Source organism: Aquila chrysaetos, chromosome 18 (genome assembly GCF_900496995.4).
Source record: "Aquila chrysaetos chrysaetos chromosome 18, bAquChr1.4, whole genome shotgun sequence".
NCBI lineage: Eukaryota > Metazoa > Chordata > Aves > Accipitriformes > Accipitridae > Aquila > Aquila chrysaetos.
This window is the reverse complement of record NC_044021.1, coordinates 17,149,561-17,170,512: the sequence shown is the minus strand read 5'-3', so window position 1 is coordinate 17,170,512 and position 20,952 is coordinate 17,149,561. Positions and strand designations below refer to the sequence as shown.

The window sequence follows — 20,952 nt, the reverse complement described above, 5'->3', positions numbered from 1 at the left end:
TGTTCCTACACCCGGCAGCACGCTGACGGCTGGGAACGCAGGTCTCCTCGCCTACGACACACAGGCAGGTGCTGGGCTTTCCTTCGCGGGGGTCGGTCGGCTGGTGGTTTGTCTTCGGGAACGCAGGGCCCGCAGAAGGCCACGCACCGCGTTCTGCCCTCAAGGAGTCCCCGGAGGCGGGAGGGGGGGGCAGCCGCTGCCGGGCTGGGCCGCACAGGGGACCCCCCCCCCCCCCCCCCGGCGCCATGCGCCAGCAGCTCCCTGCCGTGTGAGGAGCGCTCTCCTCAGCGCGGCCGCGGTGCCGGGGGCGGCCCCCCCGCCCGCCCTTCCCTCAGCAACGGCCGGCGCGCGGCGATGACCTCACGGGGGGGGGGGGGGGGGTGCAGCGGGGCGAGGCCGGAAGTTGAGCGGGCGGGGAAGGGAAGGGAAGAAGGGCCGGGCGCCATGAGCGGGGCTGGCCCCGCGTCCCCCAACCGGAGCGGGTCGGCCCCGCCGCCCGGCGATAGGAAGCGGGAGGCGCTGGGCGCCGGCTCCCCGATTCAACCCATCATAAAGGGTAAGGAGCGGGGCCGGCCCGCCTTCGGTACGGGGTGCCTGCGGTTGGCCGAGCCCGCCGTGTGCGGGGCCGGGGCCGTGAGAGGAGGAGCGCGTGAGCCATCCCTTCAGCCCCTCTGCGGCCCCGCGAAGCGTTCTGAGGTTCGGAGCCAGGCGGCCCCGGGAGGCTTACGCTGGTTCCTCGGCCCTTGGAGCTTGAAACTCGCGGCAGCTACGTGGCCTGGTTTGGGGAAGCTGAGCCTGGGCCCCAGCACTTGCCGCTGGCGCGAAGCTTTCCCGGGAAGCGCTCTCCTGCCTTTTGCCTCGTTGCTCCCAGCGCCCGCGGTGTGTCCTGGTTAATCCGTCCGCAGGAGCGTTTGAGCTTGGAAGCGGTTTAGCCTGTGCTGGGTTTACTGCAGCCATGTCATTCCCCAAATTCGACATAATCCTTCTGCGTTTTTTTTTTTAAAGGGGGCTTGGGGGGGGGGGGGGGGGTCAGGGTGTTGAGCAAACCCACGGGGATGCAGTGGGGAGGGAGAGCCAGAAGGTAGCTCCAACAGCTGGGGCAGGAGGAAAAGCAGGACTCTTCCTTTAGATGGCAGTGCCCGTTCAGTATCACTTCAGAGGGCTTGCTGGAACTACACCGTGTATTTCTCGAAATAGTCTTTATTTGCTATGCTATCAGAGCACTTTTAAATTTAATGGGTTTTTTTTTTCCTGTATGACAGCTAAGCCTATTTTTCATACCTATTTATGTTGTAAATACTCTTCTTCAAGACTAAGTTTCAAGTCTTTGGTCCTGGAATACAAGAAAATGCTGACAGTTTTCCTTTGTAGTGAGCTCTCCTCTTGTCTCTTGCTGCATAAAACTCCCACGTCTTAAGCTGTGAATCTCTGTTGAGCTGCAGCGTTTGGTTCTACTCTTTTACCACTCTTAACAGTCAGATACAGAAGCTGTACTGAGGAGGAGGATTGAAACAGCGTACTGAGAGGCAGAGGAGGACGTTCACCTTCACAGAAAAGTGTCTGTGGCACCTGGAATACTGATTTATCTAAGTTGGTGGTTTGCTGCATAGATAAGATAGCCAACAAATGTTATTCTGGTGCTCTTTTGATTTTACATGTGTTTGGTGAGCAGTAGTCCTCCTTGCATTGAAGTATGGTGTGCTACCTTGCGTTGTGTAGCCTAGTATGGAGTGTGAGAGAAGAACTAAACATCCAACTTTCGTTAATCTTCTAGATGTTGGGGAAATCTATTCAAGACTACTGGATCACAGACCAGTAATTCAGGGAGAAATACGTTACTTTGTTAAAGAATTTGAAGTAAGTATTTGTATCTTATCGGGTGTTGTAATCTTCAGAGCTTGAGACTTTAAACAGTTTTAGCGTCTTTTTAGAGATTATAATATGTACGTTATTTTCTTCAGAAAGACTTGATGTGTGTTTCTGATCCAAAATAACCTGATGCACCTATAGCATATGTCTGCATCTTTAGTAAACAAGGCAGTAATTTAAGTCTTTCTATTTAAAAAAGTTTTGAAAGGGCCATAAGTATTTTTCCTACAAAAGACTGGCAGGAATATTAATGTAGGGGAAAAATGTAGTCCTTCCATCTTAGACAAGTCTTACTGGTTCAAGAAAAATATTGTTGACCAGTATAGGTTTACATCTGATTAAGAAACTGCTTTGTGCCTCAGCTGGATTCAGCTAGCACAGTTGTAATTTAATTTTGCTTTAACTTTTGTTCCATGAAAGAAAGTAATATTACTGGAAGAGAAGAGCAACACTTTATGCAAAGCAAGAAAATCATTAAAAATGGAATAAATGTTATCTGATTGGCTGCAAATAAGGCTAAAGTACTGAAGGTTTAAAGATGTTTATATACAACTGTGCTTGGAAAGTGTAAGATGGTTTCCACAAGATGGCAGCAAAAGTTTAGAAAAGTAGAGTCTTGTGGCAGCAAAAGGCTATTTCTGAGTAGATTTTCATTCTTACAGAATGTGGAATTTAAAATCCGAAAATTAGTCCTGAAAATACAGTTATACCTCAGACTGCCAGTATGCAGAGCTGATTTTTAACAAGATTACATTAAAATGTCTTCTCCCCCACCCCCCGGATTGTAGCTAATATTTCAAGCAGGTCTAATTTGTCTCTATACTGGTTTAGCAAAATACGTATGTGAACTAAACTCTCATCAGATGTGTATCGTAATGGCTTGAGAGTCATGAGGAATGATTTCTTTTCTTTGCCTTCCCTAAATATGTTATAGGATACAGTAAATAGTTTTACATGGCTTTTCATAGGAAGAAAAATTTTAAACTCAGTTACAGAATTAGAACTCATATCTTCATAATTCACATATTTCTCTCATTGCACCCAAAGTCTTGTTCTATTTCTTAGACAAATTTTGTATATTCTTAGACCTTTTCTTGAAACTTAATTTCTGTTTTATACTTTTAGGGGGAATATAGCAAAGCAGAGGATTATTTACATTTTTGCAACTTAGAATTTCTTCCAAAAAATTACACTTGTTTCTAACTTTGAGATATCAGATATTTTTTTTATTGTCATAGGACATATGCTTTTTCTTTCAGTGATTAGCATCTAGTGTGTAAGGAATGTAGATTTATGTTCAGGAAGTTTGGAGCCTGTTTAATTAAGTGGCTTTACTTGTCTGTAAACAGAACCTCTGTTTCTGAAGATTTAAAATGGGTATGGTGATCCAATTGCCCACTTCATGTGATGCAGTATTTTTTTATTATCTAGAATTGCTTTATGATTTGTAACTTTCAGTATAGGAATGCTTATGTGCAACTCTACTCATAACTCTGAAGAGGGGGAGAAGTAGGAAGGAGGCAGGTGGCAGCCTGGAGCAAATTTCAGAATCTTTTTCATTGTCTGAAGCAAAGTGCAGGTGAAATTCAGAGTGGAAGTAGTGCTGTGGCTTCAGAAAATTTTTTTTTTTTTTTTTTAATGTAAACAATGAAGCAAGAGCTTGTTCTTCTTGTAATTAATCATGACCAGCAGTGAGCCAGAATGACTGCCTCTTTAGTTAGCTGTGTTATGTTATTTTTTAGTCCTGACTTCATTGGTTTACTTCAGTAAAACCAATTTTACTTGCATAGTTTTAACCTCATACCATGTTAAATCTGGAAGGTCAGACATCAAGCAAGCAGAATCACTGCTGTGTTATTTCTCTGTAACAGTTGAGTTATAAAAATGCAATGCTTTGAAGCTCTGTTTCTCTCTTTTGTTTTTGATATGCTGTAAATTATCTATACAAAACAACACATTTTTCCACACAATGTTTTCATTAGTAAATACTAACTTTTCTCACAAGGGCCAGAAGTGTCATTCACAGTATTCCTGTATTTTGGTGTGGAGAATGGAGCATTACTCTCTTTTTCACAAAACTGGTTTTATCAATTGTGCTAAATAAGTAGAGTAACACTTTAATAGACAATGGTATAGTCTCTGAGATAAAGCTGTTAGTTTATCAACTGGGAAACCATCTTATTTTGGAAAGTGGAATTCCTTGTTAGCCACACATTTTCTTTCAATTCTTCTGGCAGGAAAAACGTGGCCTCCGAGAACTACGAGTACTTGAAAATCTAAAGAACACAATCTTTGAAACGAATGAACACGTTCTTCCTAAGTGTGAGCAGGCAATGCATGACAGTTTGAATGACGCATTCAAGAGATGTAAGCACGTAGCTTCTTATTTCCCTTGTTGAATCATTTTGAGGAATTATTTAAATAGTTTGGATTCAAAATATGATTTGTGGAAAAATCCATCCTTGGATAAATTTTCTACCATTTATGTGCTTTGTTCTCATTTCTATCGGATTTTAAAAGGGAAACCACAGGGGCATTTTTTTATATTTATTGGTCCAGCCTATGCAGCTCTTGCTAAGGTTACATTAAAGCTTTCTGTTGATTTAATTAAAAGCTATTTCAACTCAATCTTTTGCTACTCACTTAGAAACAGGATAGTGCTCCATGTTGGCTAAAGCCATGGACAAAATTTCAGTTTTCTTGTTTGTTGCAAGCATGCTGTGGTGTGACCTTCAAGTTTCTTAGTTTTCCCACAAGAGAGCATAATACTGCCCCCACGATTTAAAACAAGACTTGCTGCTGTATAGTTATGAAATGTGCTATTATTATTATCTTTAGTCACAAAGAGGGTAGTAGTAGTAATTGTTGTATGCTAATCCTAGTTTCATCGTTATAACAATCTAATATATCTTTTTATTGCTCAGATTTTAAAAGAAAGTTTAAAATTTGTTGTATTCATTTTTCAGTATCTTTTTTTTTTTCTTACTCATTCAGCAGGATAGCTTCTCAAAAAGATATTTTAGGGGAGTGTGGCTATATAGCTTTAGCTGCCAAATTTATGCAGTTGAAACATGCCAGTGTGGGTTTTGTTATATTTTATGTACTGCACGTTATATAAGCATTTAATTTCATATCCCTTATTTATATGGCATCTGGCATATGCAGAATAACAAATAGTAGATGATGCTATACACACAAAACGATTGCAGGAATATATTTGAAACTTAAAATTTAGTCATGCAAATAAGGCATATGTTCTAATACCTTCTAAATGAAGTGAACCTTTGATATTGCTCCCTGACTTTCTAATGGCCAGCTGTGCAATACATCATTAGCAACAAAATCACAGAATGGTTGAGGTGGGAAGGGACCTCTGGAGGTCATTTTGTCCAACCTACCTGCTCAAGGAGGGGCAGCTAGACCCAGTTGTCCAGGGCTGTGACCAGCTGGGTTTTTAATTCCTCTACAGACAGAGACTCCACAACCTCTCTGGGCAACCTGTGCCAGTGTTTGACCACCCCCACAAGAAAAAAGTGTTTTCTTGTGTTCAGATGGAATCTCATGTGTTTCAGTTTGTGCCCACTGGCTCTTGTCATGCACTGTAGAGAAGAGTCTGGCTCCCTCATCTTCATTCCCTTCAATCAGATATTTATTTGCATTGATGACATTTCCCCCAGGCCTTCTTTCCTCCAGGCTGAGGAGTCCTAGCTCTCTCAGCCTCCCCTCTTACAAAAGATGCTTCAGACCCTTAATCATCTTTGTGGCCATGCGCTGGACTTTCTCTAGTAAGTCCATCTCTTTCGTTTACTGGGGAGCCTGGAAGTGAACAAAATACCACAGGTGTGGTTTCACCAGTGCTGAGCAGAGAGGAGGGATCACCTCCCTTGACCTGTTGACAGTGCTCTTCCTAATGCAGCCCAGGATGCTGTTGGCCGTCTTTTTTTGCTGCAAGGCTGTGTTGTTGGTCCTCAGAAGATTCCTCTCAGCTCAATTCTCCAGTTGCTCAAGGTCCCTCTGAATGGCAGTGCAACCATATAGTCTTTCAGCCACTCCTGGTTTTGTATCCTCTGCAAACTTGCTGAGGGTGCACTCTGCTCCAGCATCTGGGTCACTGATGAAGATGTTAAACAGTATCAGCCGCATTTCTGACCCCTGGGCTAAGTCACTAGTGGCTTGCCTCCAACTTGACTTTGTGCTGCTGATCACAGACTTTAGACTTAGCTGTTCAGCTAGTTTTCAGTCCACCTCACTGTCCACTTACCTAACCTGTACTTTGTTGGCTTGTCTATGAGGATGTTATGGGAGACAGCATAAAAAGCCTTACTGAAGCTGAGGTAAACAACATTGCCTGCTTTCCCCCCATCTGCCAAGCTAGTCACTGCATTATAGAAGGCTGTCAGGTTGGTTAAGGATGATTTCCCATTCCTAAATCCATGCTGACTACTCCCAATCACCTTGTTGTTCTTCATGTGTTTGGAAATGCTTCCAGGAGGATTTTTTTCCATCACCTTTCCCGAGATTGAGGTTGGGCTGAATGGTCAGTAGTTCTACGGATCTTCCTTCTTGCCCTTGAAGATAGGAGTTCAGTCTTCAGAAACCTCTCCCAGTCGCAGTGACCTTTCAAAGAGAGAGAGTGGCCTTGCGGTGACATCAGCCAGCTCCCTCAGTGCTTGTGGACACAACTTGTCAGGCCCCGTGGACTTAACATATTTCCAGTTTGTTTAAGTGCTCCCTAACCTGGTCCTCCTCCACCAAGGGTAAGTCAACTTTGTTCCAGACTTTCCCTCTGGTCTCAGGGGCCTGGGATTCCTGAAGGCTGGTCTTTATGGTAAAGACTAAGGCAAAGAAGGCATTGAGTACCTTGGCCTTTTCCATGGTCTTCATCACCAGCTCCCCTGCCCCATTCAGCAGAGGGCCTGCATTTTCCCTAGTTTTCCTTTTGCTGTTTATATACTCGTAGAATCCTTTCTTGTTGCCCTTTGCACCCCTCACCAGATTCAAGTCCAGATCAGCTTTGACTTTCCTAACCCTGTCTCCACACGATCAGACAGCAACTCTGTATTCCTCCTGGGTTACCTGCCCCTGCTTCCACCTCCTATACACTTCTTTTCTGAGTCTGAAGTCAGTTAGGAGCTTGTTGCCTATCCATGCAGGCCTCCTGCTGCTTTTGCTTGATTTCCTACTTGTTGGGATGGGCCTTTCTTGAGCTTGGAGGAGGTGATCCTTGAAAAGGCTGCTATGTCCCTTCTGTTACCATCATCCCAGACCCTTGGTTTGCCTACCCTATACCCAACTTCTTTACTTTTTTGATTTTGAGGAGTCACTCCCTCACCTGTCATTTCTAGTTTAAAGCTGGCCCTATCAGGTTGGCCAGCCTGTTGGCAAACGTACTCTTGCCCTGTTTAGTCATGTGGATCCCATCTCTTCCAAGCAGCTGTGGGTGCTCAGAATGGGTCTCATGGATGTAGAAACTGAAACCTTGCTGCCAACACCAACTATGCAACCAGCTGTTAACCCCAAAAACCCATGGAGTCCCCCTCACCAGGAAGGATGAGGAGGACATTACCCAGACTGCTATGCCTTTGACCACTGTCCTCAGATCCCTGTAGTCATTCCTGATATTTCTCAGGTCACCTCTGCAGTACAGCTGGTGTCTACATGGAAAAGCAGCAGGGGTTATAGTCTGAGCCTCAGTAGCCTCTCTGCAGCATCCTGAGTGTGAGCTCCTGGCAAGCAGCAAACCTCCCTAGATGACAAAACATATCGACAGGTGGGGAGCCTCTGTCCCCTGCCATAGGGATTCTGCTACAACTACCACTTGCCACTGTCTTCTAATTGTCCTGAGTGGCTCAGGCTCAGCCACCAGATGCTCCAATGCATGGTGCTACCAGCTCCTCATCAGTTACAAGGGCAGTGAACCTGTTCTGTAACTGGAAGTTCTCAGGGGGTCAGGAGCCTGCCTCCTGCTGTGAGAAGTCACCAGCTTTACGATGATGATAAATAAGTACGGTATTTCATGATGCTAGGGTGTGTTAGTGGGAGAAATGACTACTTTGGGGAAATTGGTTTATTTAATTCTGCATTAATTAAGTGTTAAATAAGTTAGGGAAAAAAATCTATAGGAATACAGTTCCTATTTCCACTGAGAAGTTTTCCTAGGCTTAGTCTCACGAGAGAAGAGGCTGGCTCCAGCATAAAGATGTTCTCCATGTAGATTGCTTATGCTAAATCACTTTTTACATTTGATGGGGAAAAAATAAGACAAAAAAAACCCCAACCAAAACATAGAGCTTGATCACCCATTTCTACTTACTGACATGAGATTTTTTTTTTATGTCTTCTGAGGTGCTGAGTAGTGCACTCTAGCTCGTCAGCAACACTAAGGAGTATGGGCACAAGAGGACCTAGCTGCCTTTCTCTTTTAGGCGTCTGGAACACACAAGGGTTGATCTCGGTGATATGCCTACATACAGTTATCAATGTAAAGTATTTTCTGCAAGTACTGACAGATCTTCTTTGTGCAGAGTTAAGTGACACAGTCGAATATAATCTTTGACTTGCAACAGCCTCATGTCTTTTAAATCCCTTTCAGGCAAATTTCTTTGATTTAGAACAGCAGACTGATCTACTGCAATTTGTTATTTCAGTGCAAGCTGCCAACAATATGATCCATAGACTCCAAGAGAGGGAGCGTGAAGAGAGGAAGGTAAAGGATGGATGGATAGATTTTTATAATGTGCTCTAAGTAAGAGTCTTGTGCTTCTACAGCAAGTTTATCTGTCTTTAGTATAGCAGACCTTAAAAGCATATTTTTCTATACTTCATATACTTGCAGTAAAACTTATTTTGGGGTGATTTCTGCACTTATACTGCAGTGGCATGTTCTCGACTGCAAAGTTAATGGTTCACTAGTTCTTCCTACAATCTCCTGATGTATGGAAACTATGTTTTTTTTATTTCCTTTGCTTTATTTTCCCTCCTAGCTCAGACTATAATATTTGTAGCATACAGGGAAAGCTTAAATATAAAAAAAATTATTTTCTGTGGAACAAAAATCACCTACTAACCTACCAGAATGGAAATGTAAATCTTTCCTAGTTAGCTGAGAACATTGACCATATTATATATATTGCTTGTTGAAAAGGAAGTGTGTTTTTCACTTGTGGATGGGTTATTTAATGAAGGGCTATATTATAGGAACATGCGAATCATTGGAATCTTTTCAGTTGGCTACACTTTGCTCATTTGAAATACATGTGCTCTCAATCTAAAATTTGGAAAATTATACAAGAAATTAGTTTCATGTTTTCCCATTACTCCTTCATGATTGTGTTCCTGTGTTATCTTTTTACTTGCAAAATGTTATTTATAATCATTTAGTTCAGAAAAACTGAAGACGTTTCTGTCGCCATCATGCAAAACAGGCTGTGCATTGATTTATGTAAGCTGATAGTCATGTTTTTCTTTCCTTTTTGTAATCAATGAAGATGGGCAGTACAGTTGCAGTTGAATACTGGTACTGTGCAAACAGGACATCGCTGAACCCTGACAAAGTTTGCTTGTGTCTAACGCTAGTGTAGATGCTAGTAGAGAGGTTAAGTACGAGATTCTTACAGTTCTGCTACTGTTTGTTTGAAGTAAAACTTTAATTAAAAAATTTATAACTTATAAAATGAACACTCACTTAATAAGAATGGTAACTATTCTTTTTAAAAACATTAGCTGTATGTTTCCATTCTTTTTTTTTTTTTTATATGCAGTGGCAGAATACTAATAGCTATTCAGGATTTGTAGCATTTCTTTAAGCTTGTATAGTAAAATTTTTTGGCTTGAAACTTCCCAAATGTGCATAGTAACAGGTAGGTAACTTTTTTTATGTTATAGATAAAAGTTGTCATTGTAGTGCAGCCACTTGAGGAGAAATACTTTTTCCTTACTTTTCATTCTGAAATTACATGCTCTGAAAAAATAATGGGGTTTTGGTAGGGTCTGGTGTCAGGTGATTAGTGTTAGCAGTCCTCAGTTGAAATTATCAATTTCTGCTGAATCGAATGAATTTTAAGATTATTTGCTTTACTAATTATCTTTTTTTGCAGTTCCTTTCAACTGCTGGTATCAGCTAAGGAACAAAAGGAAAATGATGATGTCCCTACCACATTCTCACTTAGGGTATAAAGTAATTTGTGATTACAGGAGTGTCATTGAAAGAAGCATTCATGGAATCCTCTGTCTCGTTGAGTAGTCTTCCCATCTAGATCAGTAATATTTAGTTAGTAGTTCAAGCTGTGGATTACTTTAAGCTTATGGGAGAAACTAGAGAAGATTTCAAGAAATTTTGTAAACCTGTTTTTGTGTACTACATTCTTATTTTTTTTCTTTTTATTTTAAATATTTTTATGTAGAAGGGTACAGGCTTATACTGGAAGGTACCTAATACTTCTCATTACCTCTTAATTGCTTTAGCATAAACTAGTATGGTAACATTTCTCAAAGCCTGTGTCTGCCTCAAATGGTGGGGGTTTTGGGTTGGGTTTTTCTGATGTGTTTTTATTTTTTGTTTGTGTGTTTTAATTTCAGGAAAAACAGCCCAAGTAATACTAAAAACAAAGTTTACTGATAAATTTGATGTTTTTACAAATGTTAATTTTTTGCATAACCAATGACAGTAAAACAAGGATAGAAATAAATACAACCAACTCATGTGAGTCAGTACTGAGTACAAGAAGGCTTTGCTATCTTTCAGGTTCAAGCAGTATGCGCTATGGAGTAAAAGAATGGTTTCATAATCAGATTAGATTTTTTCCAAATAACTAATGTCTGAGCTTAGGTGTTGATATAAAAGGAATATAAAAGACATCACTGCCAAAATATGTAAATTTGCTAACACACCAAAGGGAATTCCAAGAACAGGAATTAATAAGGCAGCAACTATGTTTGTAATTTAGACAAGCTTTGGTTTATATTGAAACCAAATTATGAAACTTTAACTCAAAACTATTTTCAACTTTTTATATGAACATGAAAGCTGAAAGTCTTCCAAATTTGGTGTTGTCTAAATATCTTATTAAAAAAATTACTCATAAAAGTAGTAGGCATTGTTACAAACATAGAACAGATTCTAAGCTTAGACTGAGTTTCCCAAACCCTCGTATTTATGAAGTTATACTGAAAGACAGAAATGGAGGCCAAGTATTCGGGTTACATGCAAAAAGTGAAGTTTAACAGCTTGCTGTGGCTTATGTTCTGGTGGGTGACTGGAGGAACTTCTGGCAGAACATGTGAAATACTGTTTGCAGAAGAGGAATTGCTGAAAGAATAGATAACCAGCAATCAAAACCAGGAAAAAGCCATATCAGTGCGGACAGGAGCTGGAAACCTTGTAGGAGGATAGAACTGGAGTTCTTTGTGTTTGGGGGTGAGATGATTTTCAGATTAAATGAACAAATGAAAAAAAAAAAAAAATCTATCCAAATTTTGCAAAATTAACAGCCATGGAGAAACACCATTTGTACTACCTTGTAGATCTTTTCAGGTGGGTAAAAGAATTTTTTTTCTGTGCAGTAGATGATAGTAAGTGCCAGTCAGTAACACAGATAATAAAAGCCTAAAGAATAATGTACTTTTGCTGACAGTTAGACAATCTTTTGGATCTAAATAGAAATCTACAGCATGGCAGGAAATGTTGCATTGTGTAATGCTTAAAACATTACAATTTATAGCTGATTGAGACTTTTCTTTTGGTTCCTGGCTAAATATTGTACCGATACCATACAATATCATGATTACCTAAGGCTTCCTCTTGGCTTAGGTCCGTCTGCATGCTTTAGTTCATACGGCAATTTTCCCATGTTACAAAGGTCGTGAGGTTTTACCAAAGAACAAAATGTGTTGTTCTGAAACCTGAATGTGGTATCATAATATTGGCTTCTGTCTTGTTATAGTGCACTGGTTTATTTATATAACAAAATACCAGAACAACTTTGTAGACACTTCTTTACTGGATGAGGAGAAAGTGGAAACTTACATGTTTTCTGAGGTGGCTGTGTTGGGTTTATTATGTGCTGTTTTCTAATTTATAATTAAGTCTGACTGAAGGGGCTTGTGTTCTTTCTATTTGTTTGGTTTTTTTACTTGTGGGTTTATACTATAGTTTTGCAGATTTGTTTGTTTTAGCAGTCACTTGAAATGACAAAAGGTAGGAATTAAAATTAGGCTATACTCTGAAAAGTTGTTCTATGAAAGTACACTGATTTTCATGTTTGTATGTGCTATTCTTTGTGATATTTTTGTTAGTTTACAAGTTAACAGTTTTTCCCAGTTGGCAGGCCTGGAAACAAAAGAATGAAACCTAAAAACCAAGGTGTCTGTTTCTGTTTTTTTTTAATCATTACCAGCAATCCAAAATTTGTAATTAGAAGTTTTCAGAAGTTTGGGAGTTCTGTAAATCTTTATTTCGTTTTAATTGTTTTGCTGACTGTGCATGGGCCAGAATTTATTGCAATTTATCTTTTACATAGTTGGGTTGGTCTTGCAAAGTTACAAGTTAAAAAATTAATTAAAAATAACACTGAATTAGTATTCTTCCAAATTTTTTTAAATCTTTTTTTTAAAGGAGAAAAAGGGATTATTTTCTCATGCAACTGTATCTGCAGTTTCAAGCATGCAGGCATTATTTCTTTCTTTATGACAGTAAAAAATATTTTAACAGGTCAGAAGTTTTTTATTACCACTGCAAGTGCTTTCTGGACTTGAGAAAAAAACCATTCTTCTACCTTCCTGAAATATGAATATGTATTTATTCAGAATGCATGTTATATTTTCATGTTCTGTGATAAGACCAAAGTGCTTCCTAACTGACCATCAGTATGCAAAGGCAATTTCAAGTTCTTAGTCTCTTAATATGTCATATGTCACCTACGGGGGCCCAGCTACTGGAGGTCTTTGGATTATTGTTTGACTTGGAAATTAAGATATTTGACAGGAGTCATTGACTTGATGAATTCAGATTTATAAATATATGTATGTATACATAGAAATGACAGTGTTACTCTTTTCAATCAACACAATAACCAAGCAGATAAAGGGTGTGTTTCTGTTCTGTATTCCTTTGAAACAGCTGACTAAAAAAGCATGTAAGAATAATAAACTTCTGATATTCAAGGTAGTTATTGGCATTAGTTATCTAGAACTTAATTATTCAATGTATAAGAAACTGGAAGTAGGTCTCCACCATCAGGGTAAATGCCATAAGCAAAAGGTTTTCATTCCTCTCTTTTTGCTTGCCTGGGGAATACATCAGATTAGGGAAACTGTAGAGATTGATCTCAGAATATTCTGTAGCTCTGTAATATCAAGACTGTCTTCTGAGTTGGGATATGTGAATTAGATTTTTTTTAAGTAAAAAGATATTTTATCATACATCTCTAATATTGCAAAACATGGACTACTTTGCATATGGCCAGCTTTTTTACCTTGTACATACAGATTATAATTTTGGAGGACTGTTAATTCCTTAGAATATATTTATTCTCTTAGGAGTGAGGGTTTGTTTGTTGGGGTGTTTTTTTAAGCCTAAACCACTGAGACAAGGTAACATGTTTGAGGTTGCTCAGAATGCTGTTAAACATTTCCTGAATACAAAATCTCTGAGAACATGCAAAAGCTGGAGTGTGAATTACTAACAGTTATTGTAGTCATGATAACTTGTTTTTAACTTATAAAAGAATTATTAGAGTTTTGTGTATACCAGCATCACTGAGGTGATACAGATCTCTAGAGATTGATCATTCTTCTTACTGTTGTCATACTTGGGGTCAGCAAGCTGTAGGAGATACCTAGAGCCTTAACTTTTTGTTTCAATCTTCAGTTCATATTTAGCAAGAGAAGGTATGTATTTCAAAGATTGCTCCTCTTAAATGATGTTCACATGCTCTTTTCTACTCAGCATGAGTTTAAATGTGCAATGAATAAATGCTTCATAACTAGAGATCCTGACGCTTAAGAGAGCAACACCAATTTGTATTAACACTTAAGTTGATTGAGGTTATTTCTTCGGTTTTAAGTAGTCGGGCTTTGAGGAGTGAGAAATGTAATATGACACTGGAAAGCTTCCTAAATAACAAATTGATGGAAAATAACCTGAAGTTCTGTAATCTTAAATGAAGTTGTTATTTTCCTCACTGTTACAAAATTGGAAATTAATTTGCCAGGCACACTGTCAAATTCTACATGTATTGTTTTCTGGAAAACAAACTTTTTGCAAATGTATAAATTTGGAAATCATGAATTGATTGTATAAAATATACTCAGTATTGTCTCTACAGATCACTAATATACATAATTATGCTGACTTTTGGAAACTGTTTGCTTTTTGAGAGTGACTTTTGATTTAACCAATACAAATCCATGCCAAGATATCTATACATCTAGAAAAACTTTGTATTTTAAAGATTTTTCATGACTGCCAATGGCATATTTAACAAGAGAGATTATTCATCTACCTATATGGACCTCCATGCTTTCTAGCTGTGCTGCCGCTACAACTACAGTTAGGACACAATATTTTTTGCATAGTGTCTTGATTTCATTAGTTTTTCCTCCTGTGTGTTATGGTCAATTGAATAAAGCAGTGAAGCTAACAGCGCTGGATATGAAGAGGATGTGGTAGGAGTGGAGAGCATCATGGTAAGAAAGCACAATATAGGGCAAACCTGAAGGGTACTTGCACAGCTACAGTGTGAGAGTCATCTTTCTGTGCTGAGAAACTGAATCTTTTTGTGGCTGGAGGGCTAGGTGTCAACGTCCTGCGTGTGAGCTTGTGTCCTCAAGAGACTGTTAGTGATGTTCTGCTACGCGAAAGGCTGTGCCACAGTAGCAGATGTTATGTTACAAGACAGCAGAGAAGGCTTGGATGAGGGGCGCCTTGTAGTACTTTAGCTCCAGGGATGGTGTCTGTTGCAGCTTGGGTCTTGCAGTTGGATGTGGGCATAGGAGGAACCTGTCTTTGGTCAGGATTTCTCTCTCGTATTGTTCTATGATGCCTAACGAGATTGAAGTGCCCACTGAAGCTTGTCCCACAGCAGTAGCATTCATAGGTCTCTCCTGCGTGGATCCGTTAACTTCTAATAAGAAGAAAGTTTACACTGCAACACATGCTTTGGTTGAAAGATCTGTATCCTAAGGCACACATCCATTAAGAATCACACTTTGTTATTTTTGCTGTTCACACGGCTGTTCATCTGGTAGGAATAGGAATACTGGTTTCAAGATTACGACTGTCTCGCACACACAAACATATCCACTCAGCAGCCGTAAATGTTAATGATCTGGAGGTGCTGCTGAGAACAGTTGAGTTTGTTTTCTAGGAAGCAGAGCTGCAGTGCCCAAGGTGTGCACTGAGCTTCTACGGTGGGGTTTTCCAAATCGTTACCAGGGTGGGAGAGTGAAAACAGTATTCAAGTCCTTGGTGTCTTTTACTTGGTATTTCTTGTCATTCTTACTTGCTTGGTCTAGCATATCTTAATTTTTTTTTCTGTTTTCTGAAGTGATTATTCATATCTGCAACTTTTTACTTTGTTAAAGGTGTAAATTGCAATTATATGGAGTTGCTTTATTTCCAATGTAACTCTTACTCTATAAAACTAGTTACTATTTCAGTAGAATGCTGCTTGCATTTATGTATTTAAAGAATAAGCACTTACAGCAATTGCTTCTCAGTACTCAACTGTTTAAATTTGTATTTAGGCATAGATTAGGCAATGTACATAGCCTGGCTGCTAATATCCCTTTATTTCACAATGTCACTTCTCTTGTGCCAGAACAAACTAAAGACTGATTGAGCAGGGGGAGAAGAAGAGAGTTAGACCACAGATTTTTGATAAACTAAACTTCACTATCTCATGTTCTAGAAATGTCTTAAGTTGTTTTCCGAGGTAAATCATTTTATATCCTTGGGTAGGAATGGCACAGTGGAAAATGAAAATAGAAAGTAGCACCGTGAGTTTCATGTTCCTTGCAAACTGTTCATGTTGTGAGGAGCATGGGTTAGTCTAGCTGAAGTGTGGTTTGGGTAGGTGCTGCGTAGTCCTCTCAAAAAGTGTGTGATGCACCGGCTGTTTCAAAACTTTTTGGATATGAAGTAGTATACTAGTGGAACTATTAATATACACTGGTGTATTTTGTTAGTAGCTGATATTGCATCTGTTGCAAACCAAATCATTCTTGGCATAATGTTATAATGTATATAAAATGCTGCATGGCAAAACTAGTGTATTTAACCCACAATTTGTCACCTTGAAGAACAACGCTTCGAGAGTGTTGAAGAATACATAAATGGGTTCCCATTGCCTTAAGTTTACAAAAATGCCAGATGTCTATTAAAGCTGTATGATAGTATTTATTCCTACACAGAAGTACTGTACATAGAAAAGAGTCATTGCTGATACATTAAAAAGGAGAAAAAAAGAAAAAAAAAAAAATGAATCCTCTCTTTTGCTGGAAAATGGAGCAAATGTAAGAACAACTGCCTAGATTTATTGTGACTTCAGCATCTATAATATAAGGAGGCCAGACTGTTAATACCGTATGCAAGAAATCCACAGAAGTACATCTCATTTCGACATGAATATCGGATGTGTGTGTGAACTCTCTTTCTCAATAGCTAGATTTTTTTTTTTTTATTTGGGTGATAAGAGAATGAAAGGAATCAGGCTTACCAGAAGCCAAGCAGTATGAAAGTATGAGGGGAAAAATAACTTGTTTATAAAGTAAAACATTAATTACAGTAAAAGCTAGCTAGCTAAAGCAGAAACACTAACTGCCAGTTTCAAAACATTGAATATCTATGTTGTTATATTCTATTTCACTCTTTTCCTTTTTGTATTAGAGGCTTTTCGTCAACACTAGTATCTGATGACCATGCTGAACCTAAGCATTGTGGTAAAATAGAAATGTGGCTTGTTTCTAGTTTTAAAAATGTATTCAAGAATGTAGAAAATTCATTTGTTCAAACAAAAGTGACTTTCAGGGGGAAAGTAGCAAATGTCAAGAAAAGAGGAGCGATATGTTGAAGGATTGGCTGACATATAATTTATAGGAGTTTTATTAACCATCGTAATTAGTTGTGAAACATAGAAGCATTCTGTTTACACGGATTTGACAAAATCTCAAATGTTGTCTTGAGTGTTGAAGTGGATCCTTTAATCTCTGATAATTCATATGTACCTAAATAATAGACATACATAGCTCTCTAAAATTTTGTCTAGCACTCACAAATACGAAATATAGTGGGCCTAGTGTTTTCTTCATAACTCAGACATTTTTAGTTTGTATCATATATAACATAGGCCTGCCTGTACTTAGAGTGGACACCCTGAATCTGCTAGTGTCAGTAGGCAGCTTCTTTCTGTGTGAATACAAGAAAAGAAGAAGGGGGGGGGGGGAAGCTGTGTCCATTTGCTGATTCGGGGGGGTTTTCCCCCCCATAACTTAAGGGGCTAAAAGCACTGAATGCTGTGTTCCCAAAATCAGAAGTTCATTTTAAAAGAAAATCTTTGTGAGCTAATATGGATTTATATCAGCTGCTTACAGTACTTCTGACATTGTCAGTAATCAGAGGAGCAAATAATGCAACAAGTACGATCTTTAGAAACCAACAGAAGCAAACGAGGTGAGCTAGTAACTTTAAAATGTCTTTCCATTTATTTATTTAATTATTTTCCACAAGGCTGTAGCATAGAAAAGCTATTGTTGCCAATGCTGTCACGTTAATAGTATCACAGACGTTTTACATTTGTTCTGGATTGGCTATAAAAATAAATGTTTTCTTTTTAGTTTCACCTTTTCATATGTTTCCTTGCTAGTTTCACTTTACTGAAGTAAAAGTCCAGTTTCTCTGATACTTGAATGTTATGTTGGTCTCATTAAACCCTCTGTTTTAATATGGAAATTATATTAAAACTTGACATTTTCCTCCTCTCAGCTTCAGGCGGACAAGCTGATGGCTCGTGAAGAGAAGCGCATTGCCCACTGGGAGGAATTCATGAAAGAACAACAAAACAAACAAGCAGAGGTGGATGAAGAGCACAGAAAAGCTATGGAGCGCCTCAAAGAACAGTATTCTGAGATGGAGAAGGAACTGACCAAATATGTTTCTTTTTAAGACCTTTCCTTTTTAATAATGCTGGGTTTGTGCCAATACTCAGTTGCTTCTGACTTAAATTGAGATTCTTTTGGAAAGCTGAAACACATAGGAAAAAAAGGAGAATTTCCTCTACAGGCTTGGTATGGGAAGAAAAGGTTGCATACTTTCAACTTAAGTGCCTATCTGTGCTTGTTTTCTTCAGGGCAGGTGGAATGCCAGTGTTTCTTCATTTTTTTGAAGGTGGAACTGGAAATTATGTTGTGTGACTACATCAGCTCAGGGAGTTGCAAACTGGAATTCTCTCCTATCTGCAGAGAGTATTGTCTCATTTGGGAAAACAGAGACTAATGTAACATTTAACTGTCCCAGTGTGCAGCCACAGCCCTTTCCTAAAAAGTAGGTGTAATAGGTTCCAGTCATAGTTAGCTGAGAATTCAATGGGAAAACCATGAATCCCATTCACAGATTTCAGGAAAACCAAATTGTTTTATGGAATATTTTACTTTGCAGCTTTAGCAATGAAAGATCTGAACAAAATTTTAAATGCAGTTGCAATTCCAACTTTTGGGTTGTATGTTCAGTGTTGTGAAGTAGAGTTGATATTTAAATGGTTTTTCCTAACATAAAAACGGATAAGTGAGCTTGGACAACAATTTCTTTTCTCTCCCTATAAATGTCTCGGGCCTCTCCTTTTAAGCTTTACTGTTCTAAGCGAAGCCAGAACAAGCTGAAAAGTAATCACGAGAAGCTTATCAGTCTTTGTATTAGCTTTGTAGCTAGTACAGTATTTACCTTAAGTATTTGACATGCTGTTGGTTTACTTAGAATAAGCTTGTCAGAACTTTGTAAAGCAATTGAGGAAAGATTTTTGTTTCTTTATCAGCATAACAAATGAGCAGATTAGTGGTAAAACACCTGTAGTACTGATCTGCTTTCTTACTGTTACTCTTACGGGGTATGTGAAACTCCTGTATCGCTTTATTTAAAACTTGCAGTTAACATCAGTGTAACTGAAGAAGTTAACGTAACCAGTTCATTAACCAAGCAAAATGAGACATAGTACCTTAATGAAATATGGTGCAAGCTAACTGTTAGTACAGGAAATATCTTTCCATAATTTAGCTGGTGTCCAATATAGAATGGAAACAGGTAAAAATAAACAGAATTTACCCTTTACCTGTATTGCAACAGTAATATGCCAACAATGGTTGCTTGTGTAAGTTTATGGCTTGGTGTCAAGGCTCCATTCCTGGCAGCATGTTGATAGTGTGATTAAAGTTAGTAGAGGAGATGGAATAAGTATTTGAGATTTCTTTCAATAACACTGAATTCCTGCCAAGCTGCTCTGCCCACTACTGTAGGCCCAACAGCTCCATCAATCATCATCGTGTATCTGGACTGAAAAGAGGACTTGCCGACACTGGGGCATGCTGGAATGTTGTTAATTCTCTGTTGTGGATGGAAAAAACGTAGATGTCTCAAAAGTATCCCACACATGAAAAATAGGAAAGCCTCTTTTAGAACAACCCCTGTTTGACTAGAAGGTGACCTCTGTAATATTTTTCAGCTTATGTACCCATGATGAATGTTGTAACTAAGCTCAGACTTTAATTTAAAAAGAAAAAGTTAGTTCTTGCCTGTCTTTAGAATTGGGTGTGGAATAGTTTTGATTGTTTTGAGCACAGACTGAAAATGGCTTCTCTTACCAGATTATTTGATGTATATATGCTCAAAGCCCAAATATCTTTATAACAAAATGCATTTAACTGCATACTGAATTAATTTTTATTTTTGCACTGATAATTTTTATTAAGATTTAGATATCTAATTAACTGTGCACTGGAGCTGTAGATTTTAGTATTTTGTCAATCTGAGGGCTCTTAAGCAATGATACAAATGTTGCAAGTTAGATATTCACTGGAAAATAAAGTGGTATTTCCAAAATCTTCTGGGATGTGTGCTCCTGATTCTTTGAAAAGCTTTTAAATCCTAACACTGAAAATGTGTTCCGCTTTTAGAATGATACAGGTATTTTTATGCTGAAGTTCATTTAAAAACACTTTTCTTCATAGTCCATATGTGCCTGTTGGCCCATTCTTATTCATTGTGGGGACCACGTGAAAACTGTCTGTTGCTTAATCATTTTATTCAGTAACATTCACTTTTTTTATATGATAAGCTGTAGGTGTTGAGGTACTTGGAAATGCTTAGTTGTCTTTGAAGCAACTTGCAAACTTTTACAGGAAAACCTATTTTTTCTGTCCAAATGCGTAAAAAAACCCAAACAAAAACCAACCAAAAAACCCGATGTGTCTAATATTATCTCAAAGCAGAACACATCTGATGGATAAAAAAGATTCTTTTCTTCAGCATTTTTTTTTTTTTCCTAGCAAGGTGGGACTATGTCTGGACGCAATAGTTCTCCACAGTGGGACTTTCTTTGTAAGATTCAAATTCTTGTTATTCAAGTATCTACCATTTGGGAGAAATAGAAAAATGAATAGTTGAAAAGTTGGGTTTATGTCATTGGTGCATGAAGGAAGTGTTTTACCTTATACTTGCAATATTTGCATGATTGAATTTCATTGTTTTAAAAATATTGAGCATTTATTTAATCCCTGTTAAATTTGATAGAAGTTCGCATCAGATTCCAATAGGAGCTGGAAAGGGTCCTCAAGCCCTAAGTTAACTTCTAGTATGGCAGGTGAGTTTGGCAATACGTCTTTGTACCAGACTATGCATATAACTTTTTGCTTAACTATTAGTGCCGTTTATTATACTGAACTGTAGGTTTAGCTGTTCTTCTTTGTAACTGGAAGTGGGCTTGGATGTCATGTAATCACTGGAATATTTTCTTAGTCTTTCTATTCTGATGAATACATAGCAAGAAACTGGTATCTTCCTTGGACCTGCTAAATGAAATCTGCTGCTGCTGTGTTTAG

The 20,952-nt window shown here is 38.7% G+C and overlaps 1 protein-coding gene across 1 annotated transcript; it reads left to right on the top strand.

Annotated features, from left to right (window-relative positions):
• Positions 1-403: 403 nt before the first annotated feature.
• BLOC1S5 (biogenesis of lysosomal organelles complex 1 subunit 5) lies at positions 404-19,954 on the top strand. The gene is made up of 5 exons (XM_030041876.2): positions 404-556; positions 1,775-1,857; positions 4,107-4,236; positions 8,517-8,575; positions 17,849-19,954. Exons 1-5 carry the CDS (start codon positions 445-447, stop codon positions 18,026-18,028), a joined length of 564 nt encoding a protein of 187 aa, XP_029897736.1. The 5' UTR covers positions 404-444; the 3' UTR covers positions 18,029-19,954.
• The last annotated feature ends 998 nt before the right edge of the window (positions 19,955-20,952 follow it).

Bases quoted from the DNA above. Each gene is read 5' to 3' on its own strand.
- BLOC1S5 (XM_030041876.2), top strand. From the start codon at position 445: ATGAGCGGGGCTGGCCCCGCGTCCCCCAACCGGAGCGGGTCGGCCCCG. The intron at 557-1,774 runs GTAAGGAGCGGG...TTAATCTTCTAG, and splicing joins GATTCAACCCATCATAAAGG to ATGTTGGGGAAATCTATTCA. The intron at 4,237-8,516 runs GTAAGCACGTAG...TTGTTATTTCAG, and splicing joins GAATGACGCATTCAAGAGAT to TGCAAGCTGCCAACAATATG.